The sequence below is a fragment of the Fusarium flagelliforme genome (assembly GCF_020744385.1).
Source record: "Fusarium flagelliforme strain FIESC 12 MPI-CAGE-AA-0113 chromosome Unknown B0J16scaffold_3, whole genome shotgun sequence".
NCBI classification, from domain to species: domain Eukaryota; kingdom Fungi; phylum Ascomycota; class Sordariomycetes; order Hypocreales; family Nectriaceae; genus Fusarium; species Fusarium flagelliforme.
The window spans coordinates 3,343,313-3,362,776 of NW_025763505.1; the positions used below are offsets into that span (position 1 = coordinate 3,343,313).

General features: G+C 48.7%; 6 protein-coding genes across 6 annotated transcripts; 2 read left to right on the top strand and 4 right to left on the bottom strand.

The window, feature by feature from the left end:
* Window positions 1-5: 5 nt before the first annotated feature.
* On the bottom strand, window positions 6-1,002 carry B0J16DRAFT_338668 (RF-1 domain-containing protein). The gene is made up of 2 exons (XM_046127467.1): window positions 666-1,002; window positions 6-591 (listed from the first exon to the last, which is right to left on the bottom strand). Exons 1-2 carry the CDS (start codon window positions 855-857, stop codon window positions 211-213), a joined length of 573 nt encoding a protein of 190 aa, XP_045984951.1. The 5' UTR covers window positions 858-1,002; the 3' UTR covers window positions 6-210.
* Window positions 1,003-1,328: 326 nt separating this feature from the next.
* B0J16DRAFT_382911 (uncharacterized protein) lies at window positions 1,329-1,725 on the top strand (the record flags this gene model as incomplete). Its single annotated transcript, XM_046131285.1, has 2 exons — window positions 1,329-1,434; window positions 1,490-1,725. 2 exons carry the CDS (start codon window positions 1,329-1,331, stop codon window positions 1,723-1,725), a joined length of 342 nt encoding a protein of 113 aa, XP_045984952.1.
* Window positions 1,726-2,081: 356 nt separating this feature from the next.
* On the bottom strand, window positions 2,082-4,719 carry B0J16DRAFT_266195 (WD40-repeat-containing domain protein; the record flags this gene model as incomplete). Its single annotated transcript, XM_046123415.1, has 3 exons — window positions 2,082-2,238; window positions 2,290-4,481; window positions 4,588-4,719. The coding sequence occupies 3 exons, from the start codon at window positions 4,717-4,719 to the stop codon at window positions 2,082-2,084; spliced, it is 2,481 nt and encodes an 826-aa protein (XP_045984953.1).
* Window positions 4,720-4,948: 229 nt separating this feature from the next.
* Window positions 4,949-6,180, top strand: B0J16DRAFT_106816 (ubiquitin-related modifier 1). The gene is made up of 3 exons (XM_046121370.1): window positions 4,949-5,292; window positions 5,589-5,753; window positions 5,953-6,180. The coding sequence occupies exons 1-3, from the start codon at window positions 5,243-5,245 to the stop codon at window positions 6,068-6,070; spliced, it is 333 nt and encodes a 110-aa protein (XP_045984954.1). The 5' UTR covers window positions 4,949-5,242; the 3' UTR covers window positions 6,071-6,180.
* Window positions 6,181-8,689: 2,509 nt separating this feature from the next.
* B0J16DRAFT_106842 (uncharacterized protein) lies at window positions 8,690-10,585 on the bottom strand. Its single transcript, XM_046121371.1, has 3 exons — window positions 9,713-10,585; window positions 9,438-9,665; window positions 8,690-9,386 (listed from the first exon to the last, which is right to left on the bottom strand). The coding sequence occupies exons 1-3, from the start codon at window positions 10,403-10,405 to the stop codon at window positions 8,886-8,888; spliced, it is 1,422 nt and encodes a 473-aa protein (XP_045984955.1). The 5' UTR covers window positions 10,406-10,585; the 3' UTR covers window positions 8,690-8,885.
* A 4,592-nt stretch (window positions 10,586-15,177) lies between these two features.
* Window positions 15,178-16,302, bottom strand: B0J16DRAFT_370928 (uncharacterized protein). Its single transcript, XM_046130376.1, has one exon. The coding sequence runs from the start codon at window positions 15,866-15,868 to the stop codon at window positions 15,467-15,469; it is 402 nt and encodes a 133-aa protein (XP_045984956.1). The 5' UTR covers window positions 15,869-16,302; the 3' UTR covers window positions 15,178-15,466.
* Window positions 16,303-19,464: the final 3,162 nt, after the last annotated feature.

A 19,464-nucleotide genomic window follows, 5' to 3' on the forward strand; every position in this document is an offset into this window, starting at 1 on the left:
TGAGTTCTTGTAAACATTGATCGTTAAGTTTGAGATATTGAAGCTCTAAGTTGTTTCGGAGCTCTACTTTGTCTGTTTCTGCGCCTGTTTCAGAGAAATCTCAGGAACTCATACCTGATATTGAACTTCGCAATCTTTTCTGTATTTCTTGGAAACCTTTTGTTTTCACATTCTTTAGCATTTCCACCTGGTCGTCTTTGGACAAATGCTCTACTCCTTTCGTGTTTCTTCCTTTTTTGGCTCTATGGATTCCTGTACTGGATCTGGCCTTGTTCTATTTCCTGTATCTTCAGTGGACAAGTCAGAGGTCACCTCTATCGGCACTTCGGATTCAGCTGCTGCCGCGGCTTTCTCCTCCTCGAGCTTCTTGTACTTCCTGCGACTCTTTTTGGAGACACTAGCAGCTTTCTTCTCCTTTACCCGACCAACGATGGCTGATCGACTCTGATCACCGTTGTGGAACTCATCGATACGCTGGGCGAGCAATTCCCGGGCATGCTTTCGGTTCTGGTCTCTTGACCGGGTTGCCTGTGACTTGACAACTATACCAGTGGGTATGTGTTTAAGCTGAACCGCAGAGTTGGTTTTATTCTGCATTGAAATGAATGCCATGTGAGCTATCAGAGCGATGTATTGGGCGATCTCCCTTGGACAGTCGCACGTACAATCTTTTGACCTCCAGGACCGCTGCCTTTGACATATGCTTCTTCGATTTCGGACTCAGGTGGGGGTTTCGGCCGGGGAGGGAGAGCCTTTGCTAGATGACATGATGTACTAGAAAAGGTGCGTATTGGTAATGCGAATGGCGAACGAGGTGCACTCGGGCGGATATATCGGAAGAGACTAAAGACGTTCATTGCGCTTCCATTGGACGTATAGGTCCAAGTAAAACCACGAGATCAAATATGCTGAGCATACGGAGTAGAGTCGTTGTGATTGAATCAAGTCGATAGCTATTCGTCGCATACGAGGCTGCGCTGAATTGCATGTGCCACGAACAAGCCACAACCGCCGCCACGAATGAACCAACGAGACCAGTAAATTGGACACCCGCACCCCCCTGTAAGACCAAGTTAAAGCAGGTACTTGAAAACACTAGCAGTTTACCGCAAAGACTTTGGTACCTGATTTTCGGGAACGCCGGTACGATTAAGGTACCATCAGAGAAAGGAGGGATTCCTTATCCTTATCCTTTATTCCCCGTTTCAACCTTTCTCCTGGATCCATTACTTTTAAACCATCAATTAATACTGCGGACAACAACTTCACGACGACGAACACCGACATTCAATATTACTCATTCGCTTCGACTTTACATATTCAACACAATGGCTGTCTTTGGATCGTTCCGCAAGTGGCTTGCCCTCAAGCAGTACCAACTCGAGGTCACTTTCAGCGTCTACATGTTCACGCCATGGGAGAAGTTCTTCTTCAGTAAGAGTCTCCTTACGCTTCGCGGCCTCCCAGGAATACTAATTTGTCGTCTTAGGCTCTATCGTTTTCCTCCTCTTCAGCTTGACCTTCATCGCCGCCTGCCTCTACCTCCCCCATCACATCTCCTTCCTCGTCGGCCGCGCATGGTACTACATGAACGGAGAGCAGATTGACGTTGCTGAGGTGGTGCAAGAGGCAGTCAAGGATATTTCTGCCAGCGCACTATCAGGTACAACGGGAAGTGTGGTGGACGTTACAAAGGAGACACTCGAAATTGTTAAAGAGCTATAAATTCGAATAGCGATTGCTTGGCGGAATACTGGAAACGCATCGGATTGCGACGGAGGCGCGACCTAGTGCTCGAACGATAAAACTTCGACCAGTCAAGTTGTTGGCTCGGCTCGAACCTTAGACCAAGAGAACCGCGAGATACGACTCGGGGATTCGTCTGGCATCACGATATCATGGATATGGATCTTCAATACCTTGGCCAATAGATGGCTCTAATGATAATAATACACTAAACTTGGTTACCTCACGATTGAACGCGTTTGATTGGCAATCGTGACATGTAACGGGGTCTCGAGTTCAAAAAACTGATGGCCGAGCAAGCATGTTCATTCAGACGTCAATCATAACTTTTATTACTACGAGTCTGCAGGTACTTGACAATATGCCTGGCTAAAGGCATACACTCGGAGTGAACTATCTTCTCCTGCAACAGCCACCTCGTATGGTCTGTCTGAGCCATCTCTTGCCACAGGCCGCCAAGCAAGTTGGTGTACAGCCTTGGGTAGACAGTAACTAAAGAATAAGTCAGCACTATTATGTCTTTGCATGTCGGGAAAAACTTACTCTTCATATGCGGGTTTCTCAACAACATCGGTTCCGTCCTCCTTGATGAGGCACAGACTAAGTCTACCCAGTTCTGTACCAACAGCCAAGACAAACCTTCCGTCAACCGCTTGAGGAATGAAATCGACAGAGGTAACAGGCGAAGCAGTTGCAATAGAAGCTGTCTGCGTAAATTGCAACTTTCCATCTTCACTGGGCTTGGCCGCCCAAATGCGGACTTGCTTATCACGGCCAGCAGTTGCAAAAACAGGGGCTGTAGAGGGGGCAGGCGCCCAGGCCGCATCAAGAACCATACGTGTGTGGCCCTTGGGGTTGATTTGAAGGAGCTTGTAAGCAGCGTCTTCTTCAGGTGCACGCTCGAACACGGCCCATTGACGATCACGACCAACGCTCAGGAGAAATTGGTCGTCAGAGGAGAATCGTAGACGGGTGGCTGTAAGAGAGTGTGCGGTCAGGGGAGGTCGAATCTCAGTCCAGCGGGCTGTCTCGAAGAGACGGATGACGGCATGGTTGGTAGAACTGGCTTTACATGCACTGGCGACGAGAGTACCATCGTGACTGGCTGCTAGACAGGAAATTTCGTAGCCATGACCGTAAAGCTTTTCGGTTTCCGGCCACAAGGTGTGTCGTGAAAGTGTTTCCTCGAAAGGAGGGTGGTCAATCTCCAAGTGTGACTTCTTAACAATCGATGCTGGGTCCATGGCTTCACGATCCCGGTCATCGATGGGCTGAATCTCCTGATCGTCCTCCACGGCGTCGATGGCTTTGTTGGATAGGCCCAGGACGGGCATGTTGGCAGCATCTGGCATGTTCTCGACGTCCATGCCATCACCGATACCAGCAAGACGGTTCAACATTGATGCCACAGCCTTGGGCTCACTGAAGACTCGCATGAGCTTCTCGTCAGCCCCTGAAACGAACTGTGAAGCTCCCACGGAGTCGATGCAGTTGAGGTCGTAACCGTGAATCTGAGGTCGGGACATCTCGTGCCATGTCTCGGTTCCTGGTCTGTTCCAGCGAGTGTGAAGTCGTGTAGTTTGGTCTAAGCTTGTTGACAGAAGATACTCGCCGTTCTTGGCCCAAGTGACACCTGTAACTGCTCTGGTATGTCCCGAGATGGCCACACAAGGTCGCCAAAAGTCCTCTGAGGGGATATACTCCCATCGTCTCCAACTGCCAGTGCGACCAAGACAGGCAACTGACTTGCCGTCATGAGACCAGAGCCCTGTCCAGAAACCACCCGTACTTCCTGTTGCTGTTGTAGCACCCTTCTCTCTGCTAATCTCACCCAATCTCGCCATGCTGATCCAAATTCCAGAACTTGGGTCGGCCTCCCAGATAGCGAGCGAGTTATCCGCCGATGTGGACAGAAGCTGCAACTTTCCATCATCTTGTCTTTGCCAGCGTGCGCTGTAGATCCAATCCTCGTGGCCTAGAAGCAGGGCTTCAAAAGTGACGGAGAAGTCCTTGCCAGCCGCCTTGAGACGATGAGCCTTGTTCGATGGAGACTTGCCAGGCAAATAGGCGTCACTGGAAGGGTCCGAGCCGTTGGCCGCAGAAGCAGGCAGTTCTTTGCCCTGGTGGAATCTCCAAATACGGACGTACTTGTCTTGACTGGCTGAGGCAAGGAGTAAGTCGCTGTCAGGGGCAGTCGTCTCCTTAGCGAAGTTCAAGCTTCGGATCCAGCCCTCGTGTCCTGTCAACGTCGCTTGCACCTCGAACTGAATCTTTTCGGACTTGGCCTCTGCAGTGTGTATCTGGACAATATCCCTTGTGCCGGCAGATGCTAAGACCAAGGCATCATCTGCGTCTCCGGCGTAGCTGAGCGATAGGCACATGGGGAAGTACTTTGGTGTGGTCTTGACATTCTGAAGGAGCGAGAACTCATCATTCTCGAAGCTCCAGATTTTGATGGAAGCATCGGCACCTCCAGTTGCGATAATCCATTTCTGGGTACCCTTGATCCTTAGAGACGCAATGCAGTTGATAGCAGCAGTGTGCTCGGTTGATGTATGGATGGGTTTGAAGTCTTCACTGTCTCTTTTGGCTTTCCAGACGATCAAGGTCTTATCATCCGAGCCAGAGATGAGATAAGAGTTCTCATCTGAGTCTTCTTCAGAGAGGAAAGTCAAGGCCTTGACAGTGCTCTTGTGGCCGCTGAGCAACTTGCTAACTCCCCTGGGAGGATCCAACTTGGGCACACATGTTAGTATTATTTGTGCATATAGAATAGCAATGATTATAGGAAACAGAGTATATTGACTTTAAAGCAACGCGTTAGGTGACTCAAGTACTAACCAAAGGTCGCCATAGCGCAACATTGATATCAGCTCCGAAAGCCAAAATACCACATCGACTCCAATCAGCAACAGCCGTCTGTCTGTTGGCCCCGGAAGCGAGATACTCGACAGATACGGGTTCTGAGCCCATTTCTATTTTCTTCGTTCTGTCGTTATCTTCTCTTCTCTTATTGACTTGTAGTCGTTTATTTTTGGAGGGGTCTTTGAGATGAGTCTGAAAAGTGTGTGGTTCTTGAATTCTGATTGGCTGTCATGACGTCCTGCTGAGATTTTCCCAAGAGAATTCTGCTTATGTCATCTGTCTAAGCGCCTTTGCAGTTGGCAGTTGCGGGTGGCTTCGAAACACCAAATTAGGAAAAGCAAATAATATCTACATACAATACCTACTTGACGTTCCTGTCTTGATCACGATATACTCTTGATCTCCTGTCATCGAAGAGAACTAACTAAAACCTTCAAGACTTTTACTGAAACCTCGGGAGTATAACTGATACAACCCTTTCGGAGTTCTCCTTCTCCCCACCATCACAACAAAAGCAAATATCGCAAAGAAACCCAGAAACTGCAGTTGTCAGCTGAGAGAAAAAGGCACTGTAGCATCAAGATCACGTAGCCGAATCGTCACTCCGCTTCCATTCTCCTTCTATTTCGCCATGGCCGAATCGGCATCTTCCCCCCAGCTCAACATCGACGTGGAGTTCTCGTAAGTTCGTTTCACCAACATCCTCATCTCATATGGATTATATGATCTATCAACTATCACTCTCACTCCCAGCCTCAGCCCAGACCCAGCTCGACTCAGTCTCGGGCGTTAAATCAAGCCCACGCCCTCTGTACCAGATTCTCCTAGACTGGACTGTTCCCCCACCAGCCTGAACCAAGCCCTGTCCCTGAGTTCCCCTTGGACAAGTCCTTCTCTGCCCTCTCTTTGGTCCCCTTGCTTTTTTACTCTCCTTCTTTAGTCCATATTCTCTGGAGCTAACATCGTGGCACTGACAGTGGCGGACTGGAAATGCTCTTCTCCAACAAGAGACAGCATGCTCTGTCGATTCCCGCGGCAGACCAAGATGGGAAACCCGTCGACATTGCGTATTTGATAGACCACCTATGCCGAAACGTCATGGACGATTCTCGCAAGGACCTCTTCGTTCTTGAAAATCATCTGTATGTCTTGGCCACTTGTTTCTCCTCTTCGTCTTCTATGCCTGTCTCTGCCTCTCTTGGACTGTACTTCCAACTCGGCTATGCACACTCCCCTTGAACTCGCGGCCACACACAGCCACGTCGGTTCAAAGAAGCGCCTCTTATATCAACTCCTACCTAGATTTTCATGGATCTCGTGGCTGACAGGTGTGGCAAACAGTCGACCAGGTATCCTAGTTCTCATCAACGACGCCGACTGGGAGCTCGAAGGCGAGGAGGCCTACGAGATCCAGAGCGGTGACAATATTCTGTTTGTCTCGACGCTGCACGGAGGTTAGACTGCTGTAAACTACTGTACTCTACTTCCTTTATGGCCTCCGCGGAAGATTTGGTGCAGTACCGGCTTCTCGGGTATTGAAGAATTTCTACATACATGCACAGATAGGGACGCTTACATGCATACATACATACGTGTGTATACAAAACAAACAGCACAACTGACTCCCTTGCATCAAGCTGTTGGATTACGGATATGGACGTGGACGTAGCCCATAGACATGGACATGGTAGGCATCAACTGCATACACAGCCAAGCCCACATCAAGAATGTCTCGGGTTCCTTTCAAGTTTCGACAAGGCAGGACGGACGGGTCAGATACGCGGATACTAGTTGCAGTACTTTCTCCTCCGGGTGGCTCTGTCTTGAATCAGTTGTCTCTCGCCTCGCTTTGTCCGGTTTCGCCACTCAGATGAAACGGACTTTCTCCTGAGGACAGTCGTCCAGTACGGTAGAGGCTCGCTTGCGTGCGCTCCCCCGCCTCAACCAGCCCTGCAACCGTTGTTCTGAACCAACGCCCTCGTCTCGTCTCCAGATTCAAGTCTGGGCGCGCATCGATCTCTATTCCCAGCAAAACCCCATCGTGCGTCTACAGTACAGCACATTCAACGTACGTACAAGGAACGTGCATTTCGTGCGTGCACAAACAAACGCTTTCAACGGCTTTGTGGATGCAAAGAGATGGAAAAAGAAAACTGGCTGTAGAGGGCTTGCATCTGCAGTCTTGTTTCTTTGGGATTTACTCTGCAGAGTGAAGCAAATTCGTACAATATGACATGACGGGCCGGTCCATTGCAACGTTGTTTACGGCGGTGAAGGCCTCGTACATAGGTCCTTCCGAGATAGAGACTTGGAAATGAGGCTTCATGCATAAGCATATGCATGACAGTAGATCCGTTTTTGCACTATACACTATGATATGGACTCTTCAGCGGTTGTCCGTCCAGGGCATACAGCGAGAGAAGAGAGCAGAGGACGTACAGTAAAGTACAGTAGAGGGGGGCGGTGAATATTGAGAGGGAGGGGGGTTGTCGATCCAGCCAGAAAGAGAGGCATGCAGCCCTAATCTACATGAGTACAGTAGGCAGTTTTGTATCCTATATACAGAACTACGACTCAGTGAACAAGACATCTGGGTACTATATAGGACTCAACATATTATGTCTCGCAAGTAAATCCAGTTGTTGTACTGTAGGTCGTGTCTAGTTGGCCAGTCTAAAGGAATCCAAAACTCAAGTTATAATTGTCCACGCACAAAACAGCAACAATTGGCGTCATAATATGCAGGTCATGGATGTCCTCGCCTGTAAGATCAGCCACTCTTACATTCCTTCAAACACAAGTGCTGCCTCACCTTGATATTTTTTTATCGGCCTGCATGGAATTATGTTTGGCAGTATATACGTATATACATTAAGGTACGCACAAACGCTACCAACCAACAGTACTGTATGTATCCGTGAACGTGACCAACTCACCAAGCCAGCAAGGTTTTACCGAGATACTGTTCTCTCACCTAACGCTCAGATGTCACTTGAGCCCCTGGCAGCAGCTTCGATCGCGATGCCAGGATCGCCATCCTCCATCGAGGCCTTACGCCTTGGCCCAGCTGAGTGCTCTAATATCCATCCCATACCATAATCTGGGGGTTTGGGCATCACTATGGCCCCCATGGAAATAACTGTACCTTATCTGACCTTGTCTACGGATACTGTCCCCTGTCTTCTCAGCCATCACCGTACAAATTCGACTAGACCATCCCGTTAAAGAAACCATCTCATCATGTGCCCCTGATAGCTCGTCTGCGTGACAGGTCCCTCGAATACCAATCCTTGCATTCTCGTTGGTTCACTGTCTATTAGTTAAGTTGAGCCTATCGCGAGTATGGCTGAGTTCTCAGTTCGGTCGTTTTATTCCGAGCCTGGGACAAGACCTCACTCAAGGGTACTAGAAGGTATCGAGATCCTGGATATGTTCCTGTCTCAGTGTCTAGTTCCTCCCTCAATATTCTGCTTCTGCATCGAGATCATCAAGCTTATGGTCACCAGGCTTTTCTTGTATGTATTCTGCTTTGTGATATGTTCATTCGAATTGCAAGTCATATACTATCTAAACGCCAGTATTCCGATTTCGCCCCCAGTGGCTACTCTCGCCCTTTCCGCTCCTATTATAAAAATGCTGTCTATCCTCTTTTCCTGAGTCTAATAACCCGGTGTAAAATGCTTCAACGCCCGTAGATGGTCTGATAACCAAGAATGCCCCCAGCCACTGCGTTTCAATGCCGCGATATAATACATTCGAAAACCAAATAGATGACAACCATGAAAATGAAACAGAACACAGAAACCTCTTTCCAGTGGACGGTACCACCTTTTTTCTAGCCTCCATTAAATCATGAACAAACCCACACGCTCTCCCTTGCATCCGTCTAATACATGTCGCCGATCATTTGAAACGGTAAAAAGAAATCTCCTCCTGTAAAATGTGGTTTTGGAGGAATATTTGGAAGGCAGGAAACAGTTGGTATCAACGCAGCGAAAACAAGAAAAAAAAAAAAAGGGCGAAACCCCTGCATCCAAATGTTCAGACAACCACCCAAAATGTGCAACCCCTTCTTGTAGACTTCGAGAAGCCACATATTTTCAACTCCTTCGTAAGAAAAGACACGTCATTGAAATGTCTTGTTTTTCGTAATGTTTGCACTGTTTTGCCTCCTGTATCGTACTGTTGTAGCTTCGTAAAACAAAATGTGTAACGCTGTCAAGTCGTATCTAGTTGGCACGATGATGCCATGTCATGTTGCATCCGACAAGTCTTCAGTACATGCGCTCATTGTAGCCCATCTCGCGCACGTGGCTGGTTGCATACAGCATACCGTGGTTGTGAGGTGGCTGGATGTGATGATGTCCTCCCTGCATATCATAGACTTCATAGCCAGACTCGCGAGGCATGTGGCTGATGCCATTAGGCTGCACACGGCTCATGCTGTAAGCTGCGAGGCTGCCTGAGACGGGAAGGCCATGCGTCTGGTGAGGAGAAGGGGTTTGTTGACTTGAGGCAATTTGAGGAAGAGGGTACTGAGGGACACTCGTGATTGAGTTGACAGCAGGAGACTGAGAGGGTTTGGGCTTGCGCTCGGCAACCGTGCGGGCCTTTCCTCGGCCCTTGATGCCCTTGTTGCTGTTCTTGTAGTGCGTAGCAAAGTATTCGAAAAGCTCCCGATCGACGTCAGGCACTGCTTCACCTGAGTTGAGAACCTGTGCGAATCTCATGGTGAGGTTCTTGAGGGTCTTCTTATGGAAGTTGTTTTGGTGAGTCTGTGACGATGTTAGTACGAAACTTTGCTTGATAAGACCGCCAGTGCTTACCTTCATGTTACCAAGCTGAGAGAACGTTTTGTTGCAATCATCCAAGATGCAGATGTATGGCTTAAGACCTTGGTGGGTTTGCAAATGGGCACGCAGGTTTCCACGTTGGGCGAATTGGCGATCGCACTTGTCACAGGAGAACGGGCGTTCGCCAGTGTGGCGACGTCGGTGAGTCTTCAGGTTGCCCAGCTGGGAGAAAGTAAGTTCGCAGCCAGGAAAGTCACAAGACTAGAGATGTTAGAACAGTTCATCCATTGTAGGTAACTTGGACTTACATATGGTTTCTCGCCACTGTGCGTTCTGCGATGGATGTCGAGATGAGTTTTTTGAGTAAAACTCTTCTGGCAGTTAGGACCGTTGCATCGGTATCGCTTCCTCGATGCCTTGTTGTCCAAAGGAGTGGGTGTTCCATGGCTTTCTAAGCTTGCATCGGAAACAGGCGACATCCCAGGAGTTAGTGGCTGCTGTCCAACATCGGAGTGCATCTCTGCTTTGCGTTGAATGGCCTTCATCAGCTCGTCCACTTCAGTCTCAAAGTTGATCTCTTGACCACCATTGAGGGTTTCATTTGAGATGATAGTCTTGGAAGCAAGTGTTGGGTTGGTGCCTGTGGATCGGGCAGTCGAGACCTGTGAATCGCTTCGTGCAGGAGAGGGTGCTTGCTCAACCTCAACGTATGGGTATCTTGGGTATGAAGGAACTCGGCCGTGGTCGTTCATGTGTCCCACAGGGCGGCGGTCATCGTATTCCACTTTGAAAGGCGTAGAGTGATGCGGGGGTGTTGGTGGACCTTGGTAGGGTGAGAACTGGTACGGGTTATGGACCTGGTAGTGAGGCGCCGTCAAGCTGTTCACGGGACCTGTGCTGTAGGAGCCCTGTACCATATAAGGTGACATGGCAGGACGTTGAACGGGAGCAGTGTTGTTGGTTCGAGAGTCAAAGGGGAGCATAGCTGATGATTCCATCATGGTATAGTCTCCAGGGAGTTGCTGAGGCCAGCGTCCCCAGTTAGGGGCGCCAGATGTTTGCGATGTAAGCGCCAGTTTGCCGGTAGAAGTCAGTCTCGCTCTCAAAGCAAGACCGACAGATTCGATAGGGTGAATTGGTCCCGGAGGAAAGTTGAAAACACTTTGTGGTTTGGTAGAGACAAGTTGTTGATCAACGACCAGAACAAGATGTCCAAGGGCAGTAAAGAGAACAAGTTGAACTCGAGTAAAAGATAAAGTATGTGTGTGTAAGAGTGAGAGTGAGAGTGATTGTAATAGAAAGGCTCTTTGAAGTTGAGAGTAAGAGTTGTTGGTGAGACAGAGTTGAATGGATAGTTGAGATCATGGAGGAAAGCCCCAACTACATATATTCCTTTGCTTGTGTAGATAAGTTGATGTGCGACAAGGGTCGAAATCTGTTGTAGCCAATCGTGCGGTAAAGCTCAGAGATCCTCTGTAAGGCGGGTCTAGGAAGTCTAGTACCTCTGCGACTAGGCCCTGGAATTGTAACAGAATGTTAATCCAGGTCTCGTCATAATACTTCCCTGGGTCGTGGACTTGAGATGCGATACCCTCCTCCCCACCGGCGGGCACTAGGCATGGACCCGGGAGAGGGGTGAGACTAGAGGTAGATCTAGTCAGAACGTAACGAGACCAGGGTATAGATGGGATTCCTGGGTCGTTGGAAGTGATCAAAGAGGGGGGTGAGGGATGTCACATAGGGACGAAGGCTGCCCCATGTCTAGTGTCTCTGTCTCGACTGGGCCGCGAGAAGTTGTCTCTTTCTTTTTCTTTCTTTCTGATACTGATGAGATAGTCAAAGTTGAGACATTGTAGCGAGAATCAGCAAGGGGAAACCCTAAAGCGGAAATTTCATCGAGAAAGAGCTGAATTGATGTCTCTCTTTCTTCAATGCTTGGTCGATTCCACTTGATCATATCGATTTGGACAGCCGTAGAGCCATCAGGTAGACAACAGCAATGGAATACTGTTTACTGCCCGTATTTCGGGCTCCCTGCCATGAGAATTCAGACACACTCTGTCGAGTACCTTGTCCAACTGCTACCATATTAGAAGCAAAGTATAGCTTGAAGCTCAGTATATGTTTCGACATTCTCAATATCAAAGATGTGAAGTTGAGTTTAAAAACGTGGGTGTGGCATTGGGACACGGGATCGTGACAAGGGTCTTGAGACGCTAAAAAGGACGCCTCTGCTGGGGAGAGCTTGGGGCTTGCCAAGACTTGAACAGGGGTGGAGGGGGCGTCCACGGTGTGCGCTCAGGTACAGCCATGAGGAAACCCTTCCAGGGATATCCCTGAACTCAGACCCTAATCTCGAATTTTTCATCCTCTCATCAAGGCCTCACCTTGTCCGGACGGCGCCGGTTGGGCTTGAGCTTCAGGGCAGGAAGTACCCGGCTTATGACCCGGCTGCTGGTGTCGACAGGCTGTGGCTAGATGCTGTTCTTACTGGTACTGACAAAAGTTGCGAACTGGAGTCGTATGCTGTCGTTATGCCTGCTTTGGTGATGCTATTCTTGTGATTGCTAGCGGTGCCTCGATTGTACAAGCCCGCTTCCCAGTTTCATCTTGAACACAAAGACGGGCTGTTGATAGCTACTGATTGTAATGATCAACCAAAATCTCCTGCGTCACGAGTTAACATAGGGTCCGCTTCGCGGCTCCGTGGTTAAAGCTCTTTGCCAGGCGGGCAACTTTATGACGGCTTCCGCTAGCAAGAGGGTCTGCTATTCTGGCGTGAATGCCTAAAGATCTTACGGGCTGGCAAATAGCGGGTTTCGTTCGGGACCGTTTCTCTTCCCTCAGCCGCTATCTCTCTATGGCATCCTAGATGAGTTGGGCGTATCTGTACAATGTTATGCTTTGCGGAGTTGTTCCGGGCAAGGAGAAGATATCACCACGTCTCGCTGCGGCTGACCATTGGCGAGACTAACAAACATGGGATCCCTTGCGCATGTTTTGTATACCAGCTCTTACGCCGCAGGGCCGCCTCTCTATACGTGTGGATCGCCGTGGAGTTGACTTCGTCTTGGTCTGAAGCGTCGTATATCATGCCTTGAGAAGAAAGTGAAGCTGAAGCGGCTGCTGGAGGTTTCCCCTCTTGGAAATGCAATGTAATGTTCAGCATGTCATGTCGTGGCGCTGGATCAGTTGGCGCCAAATTGGTTCCTGCAAACACAACGGCCAAACGTCGAGAGCAAGCGTTTGCTCCGCAGTACCATCTTAGGGCACCTCAACGGCTGAGGGCTAATGGTCTAATAAGCGTTGTAAGACAATTGGGTCGAGACAAGCGGACGTTAATTAGTTGGTGGTTGAGATTTGAGTCCCTGAATTACGGGTCTTAGCGAGGAAATGGGTTTCTCTCCTGCCTTGGGGCGTCTTGGGCACACTTGCCTTACCCTAAGGCAACGTGTGTTGATGATCGCTGCTTCCTTTTATTTTTTCTGTTTGAAGTCGTGCCTGCCTTATGGATGTTGAATGGAAGTTGTGATGGAACATTTAGACTAGTTAATTTCTTGGCTCTAGCGTGCATTGCTCCTTCTCTGGTCATGTATCCAATTAAGTCAGGTGCAAACAGTTGGGTCCAACAGAGAGCCTCCAAAGCCACTATTGTTCCCCATCAACATCAAAGTATCCGCCTGCACAACAGGAATTAACGATATGTACGGCCACTGGTGACGATCCCCAAGAGTCTCTCATCTTCAAACTTATCTTTAACCAATAACGACCACCATGTCTGCTATCAATTGACATGATACATAATGTATCACCAAACTATCCAGTTAGTGAACACGCAGCTATTTCCGGCTAATATCCATCAATATATAAGCAGTTGGTCGATGCATACATAATTACCCAGGTAGGTTTTCAACGTATAATAATCGACCTCTATAGCTTCCCATCCTTTACAAGCTGTTGTGCTAATGCTTCCCTCAGCTTGACTAGGGTCCAAATGTGTTAAGTTCATGCCTATTGTACCCTTTTGTGGTTTGAGATGCGACACACAGCTCACTTGCAGCTGAGAGGCCACACGACCAGGGATTTTTAATTTTTTTCGATCGCGTTAAGGCTCATGAGCCAGGATCATGCATCTTCTTCCTGCTCAATCACATCTTCAAACACTCACTCGAACGCGAACCAATCGAGAAGCCATATCGATATGCAAACGATTCTGGCCGATCCGCCCACTGGTTCTTCGTCTACTGTAAAGTCGGCGCCCTGCAGGACTTTCCAACAGGAGCGAGTAGGAACGCAAGGTCAAGATTGCTGGCACGTTCCACTGAGAGAGCATCAATGGCTGAAGAGCAAACATCTACAGTTTGACAGAAGACAAGCATAAGTAGTCAAACTCTAAAAAGCTACTTCCACTCGCAAGTGCAGTGCATCGTCTTAGCTCGAACCGTGCACAAGGTGCAGCTTTCTGATCTTCCACCAGAACAGTGTCTCTGCAGCCCAGTTGCGTCAATATAGCGGTAACGGTGCCAAAACGACATATCCTTAATTCTGCATATCTCAGTTATACAATGTCTGCCTTCCAGCATTATCAAGAAATCACGGGACAAGGCTTGTCAGTTGAGATGAGTGGCCGCGATTTCGTAATGCCGTCCCTTAACGGAACGGCGTTGTTCTCTCGGCCGATGGCGTGAGAAAACATGAATGGACGTTATCAACACACCCTGGCTGCTCATAAAAGACAGTGGGTGTGGGTGGAAAGCATCTATTTTGGGATAGAGCCACCCTCTGCGCACCACACTATCATCAAGAAATGATATATCACTTCGCGCGCACTTCCCAATGGGCATTTTACGCTCCCAGATCTCGCTGCATCAGGATCTCGATTTTCCAGCCTCTGGAAGGGCCTTGGAATCTCACAAGCAACAGCCAAAGAGGAAACAAGAGCACTTGGCTGAGAACCATATGTCCAACATAGGTAGGCGCTTGATTCTTAGTGCGATGCGCTTATTGAGGCAATAGCACCTCCGGCTCTCTGTGGGGGTTATTACGTCTTAACACAACTGCTTTGCCGAACGATCGTTATCTTTTGCGACCACAACCCACGGCAAAAACTTAGCCAAGTTGGCAAGTCCAAATCACCAAGCTTTGTCTGTCATGAATGGTGGGTCAGAGCAACAGGTCATATGAGGTGATTCTTCAGCGGCTTTGCAGCCTTGGTGCCCCGATCTGAAATGCGACTTTTGAGATGAGCAATCGGAAAGATCACATTGTTAGTTAATCTACTGTACACTTCCCTTTTTGCACCACGGCTGTTGGGTGCCTGGCTTCGCTATCGCCAACGCTTTGACTCCTGGACTTCGCCCTGACTAGGGACCGGGGCTCTATTGAAGTGCCGAGTTGTAAAAGGCAGTGCGCGACTGCGGCAATCATAATGATCAATACCTCACGAATGCTTTGGATCATCAAAGAAGATGCAACAAGTCTTACCACTACCTTTGCCATATCCGGGGAAGCTTGAGAGGGCGAGGGAGAGCCCGCGAAATGCCAGGGTCTGGGTAAGGATGTTTTACGAGAGAATGGCAAGGAGTAGCGACATAGTGGAGACTACAAGCCATAGTGCCAGGCGCCTCTCAATCTCAGACTGCCGCGAATCTTGTGACGGCTGGCTAATGACTTGCTGTTATCAAGCTTTTCAAGTCGCTACTTGAGGCGAAGGCATTAGTTGGCATTTTCTCGATACCATGTCCCTGCACTTCCTGCCTCTTACTGTCACTTTAACAACAGCGACATCAGAAACTATCACTCAATGCTTCTGAGCTGTACCAACATTACGGTCTCTCCTGCCCATCCCTATTGATGTTTGTTCGAAGTGGCCTGCTGAGACCTGTTGTTGGGTAAAAGCAACTCCCCTCCCCGAGATGTGAGTTGCTGTTATGGGTTCTGGTACTTGAGAAGCAAATGTCTTGCCAGATCAATTGGTTGTCCTTTGCAGCAGAGAGGACACATTCTTTATGTCAAGATGAAGACCACAATTCCCCTAAATACAGCGTTACCCACTGATCAAGTCAATCAATTTGATAGGTAAGACAGGTGGCGCCAAAGATCCAACGCAATCTCAAGTTTCTCATTGATGTCAAATACTGCTTAGGTGCAATCGCGAAGAGTAGAACAAGCATAGCTAGATAGCTCACAGAAAGCAGGGTCGAAGAAGATCCAGCGAGTGTCAGACAGGGGATCTCCTTTCCCAGGGTCTCTATGGATTCAAATACGTATAGGGCAGTTCCAGGGAAGATGAAGCCGGCAATGGCGATGGAGGGGCTGTCTCGCACCATCAAGACCGGCCGGCAAGCCCAGCCTGAGCCGAACATTTGTTTCCCCGACCTTACAGCCGCCGTTTTATCCCCGTTATCGGCTGCCGCTCGCTCCATCATCCGAATGATATGCATCCTGTGCACGTGTTTTCTCATTGACGACTCGACTGCTTGCTGGTTTTTATCAACATGAAGGCTCTAGTGGAATACGTTCCCAGTACGTTGTCCCATTTTGGAAAATGCAAAACATGTCAGGTTTGGCCTTGTCGCCCACCAACCAACTCGAAGAATCAGGATCCTTGAGGCTTGAGCACAGAAGCGTTGGATTTGGAAACTCATAATCAAGATTACTCATCTTGATGTCCAGTCAATTTTGGGCGGCATGTTTGAGATTGAAAGAAGGTAGTATTTCTCGAACGATACGGGTCGTGGAGATAGCTGACAACGGGGGTAGCGGATATGGCCGTGATCCACGCAAGCTGAGGGTCGAAGGATGAGGTTCAGCCCTGATAATACAGGACTAATGAAAGGAATTCCTCATCAAGAATGAAGACTGGGTCCTGGTCGCTTTTCAACGGCTCTCATGCGCATCAAAATCGACCGTCACAATTGTGCAGTCAGCCAATAGAAGACCAAACTGTTGTTCAACATGAAGGCTGCTGTTGGACTGACGCACCAGAAAAGACCCTTGCTGCCAAGATCAGGGACACCCACACAGTTACGATACTTGTACATGCAACATGAAACAAGAGTGGCTGCAATAAATAAGCCAGCACTACGCTGCAAAAGTTTGGCCAAGCTTGCACATAATTATTGCAACCCTGGCCCAGGTTTTCTCAATGATGGAGCCTCACGCTAGCCTCATGCATGCACAAATTATAGCATGCAACAAGTACCAAATATGAGCATCAGCTCTATCAGTTATCAGTTTCAAAGCATGAGATGCTGCATTCTAAGTTGGACTCATTACTTCCCTTTCATCTCATCTAACCTGTCACTTTACTTCCAGTCTTTTCTCTCTCTCCTTTCTTTTTCTTCTCCAAAATCTTCTCGCTATCAACTGCTCATCTCCCTATAGGACAGGTTGCGAGCGAACTTCAATGCGCCAGCTCCGGCGTCTGGCTTTGCCTCGTACTGTTGCTGTGTCCGAATCGACCAATGCAGGGACATGTTGCATGCAGGGGAATAAGCAAGAGGCAAAAATGCCTAACTGTTGACCAATCTCTGACAGCGGGAGTCCTCGTTTCGCTTTCAGTTGGATCTGTTTCTCACCGCGGATAAAGATCGGTGTTTGGTCCAAAATCTAAAGTAGACATAGTACCGATCGAGGGGAAGCCAAGAAGCAACTTGGTCCCATCATCGACGTTCCTTTTTCTTCTCATGGTCACGATCGCAATGGTGTGCACACAGGCCAGAGCCTTGACAAGGGGGGCTTCTGTATATTGTTTGCATGGGAATTAAGAATCAGACCAGAAATGACAAGAGGCCCCAGAGACCCCGAAACAGCTTTCCAGGCCAATAACGGCTAAGAACTATGCCGTTTCTTTTTCGTTCTTTACGTCTTCTTTCCTCTTCTTTTCTTCAGCACACGCAGTTTCGAAATTGTTTGTCTCACGACTAGAATTGGAACAACCTTGTGCTATATCCCAAAGACGCGAGGCCGGCACATGGCACGAACTTGCCGATTGGGCACCTGGTTGAGCAATCTAGCAATCAAAGTTAGGAAGCGCCAAATATGTTTGCTTTAAAGCAAAGGTCGAAGAACCAGCCTGCAGGTGCTCCGTGCCCCTACCCCCAGCACATGTGTTCTAATGAGCACGATATTAATATACAACGCGGTGAGGGGAAGTTAATTTTACCATGATGGAGCGGCTGAAGGCCCTGGCTTAGACTTGGGCTGAGGATGATGAGAAACAAGATGTTTCCGGGTTGATGTGGACCGGCCCTCGGATTACCTGGCAGTGAAACCCCGGAGAGATCGGAGGACGGGCGGAAGAAAATCAAGTACAGTACAGTACTGATTGGTGCATCAACGGGGGCGGCTGCTCCCAAAAGGTTAGACTCAGCCCAAGTGTCATTGGCAATATCCAATATCACGGGCCTTTATGCACTTGGTGCGCTGTGCACCGCGATTATCTCGATAAAAAGTTGAGACATTCGACAGCACAATCGCAAGGAGCGTTAGTTGCTCACGGCCTTTGCTTTAGCCCAACGATTTGGGTTCATTCTTTGTGCTCGGGCTTGCTTGAACCTTGACAGCGGGATGGCGGCTCGCTGCTAGTTGACAATGTCAGTAACCGTTGACTAAGTCAGTTAGCTTGTTCAGGTTCACGGGAGGCGTGAACGTAGCTGTGTCTCTTGGTGATGGGATGAGAGTCAGTGCCGCCATCAGGTCAGAGTTCTCTCCACCGCAGTGTCGGGTTCAACTAACAGGGGTCCCTAGCTCTGAGACGCCTTGTCTTGGTGATCTTCATGGCTTGCTGCCCTGATCAACTCCAGACCAGGCCAGGCGATTCTTCAGTGCATGCGTCACCAGGTTTTACCATCAAGGCGTTCTACATGATGATGCATCTCGTTATGTTTGTCTGTTTGTCTGTCTGTCTATCTGGTATCATTTCTCTTCAACCCTGTGAACTACTTATCGATGTGGGTGATTCCTTCAGGCCCTGTTGGCCGGTTTGGTCAGAATACGGCTTATGAGATGAACTTAATCAACGGATTACTTGAATTGGCAACGATGGAAGACGTCGAAGCCAAAGCGCAAGCGCGGGGAGACGCGGCGGACCATGTCCATCCATGGAGACTAAAAGACTCAGTCAGGGACTCTTCACTCTTGGTCAGCCTATAGGAATGGGGACACTCTATTGATTAGGGTATCTGCTAATGATGCAGAGTGTGCCGATGACCCTGGACATGGTAGCCGTTGGTCTGGCACACCAACTTTAGTATGCTTTTGACATACTTTGAGCTGTTGTAAAAGTACAGTAGGTTTGTCTGAATTGTTGCACTGAAAACTGTTGAAGAAGAAGCCTTTTAGGTTTGGTTCATGCACTTTTCAATCATGTCGACTTGAATGCATTCTGTTGTGCATTATCGAGTCCACATAGCGTCCTGATGTTATTCAACAAGACTCATGTACGTAACAGCAAAGCCCAGCCCAGACCCCGAACAGTCGGATTATTACGATATATCATTTTTTCGGTGAATCTTAGATCCTCGGTCGGTATTCTCAGATGGGCACCGCGCAAATGCGACCCTGCGGCAATTGGCTGGACAGGCGACAAGAGCGGGCTTTCATGTGATCCAGTTTCGGGGGGGTTGTTGTCTCCAATGTCAAGGTCATGGCCAAGGACAAGCCCAAGCCCAAGCTTCAAGGTTGCAGCCGTACCTTGCAGGACAACATTTATTATGTACGAAATAGGTATGTAACAGAATTCTGATGCTGAGGCCCCCACATGATGTACTGTAGGGTAATGACGATGCGGCCGCGATAGAAGTAAGGGAGTTTCACTGCTTGAGCTTAACATTACTGTACTATACTGTACTGTACGAAGATGCTGTAAGGGAGGCGACTATACTAACTTTGTCTCAGACCAAGAGATCCGGCTCGAGTGCCGCTTGGTCCGGAAGCCCAGTAGTGCTCATTAGGCGAGAGTATGTATGATTAATAGTTAATAGTCTGAGCAACACGGACAGCCGAACAGTGACTAACAGTTAATGTCGAAGCAGAATCTGCCTCTCTACGGCACTTG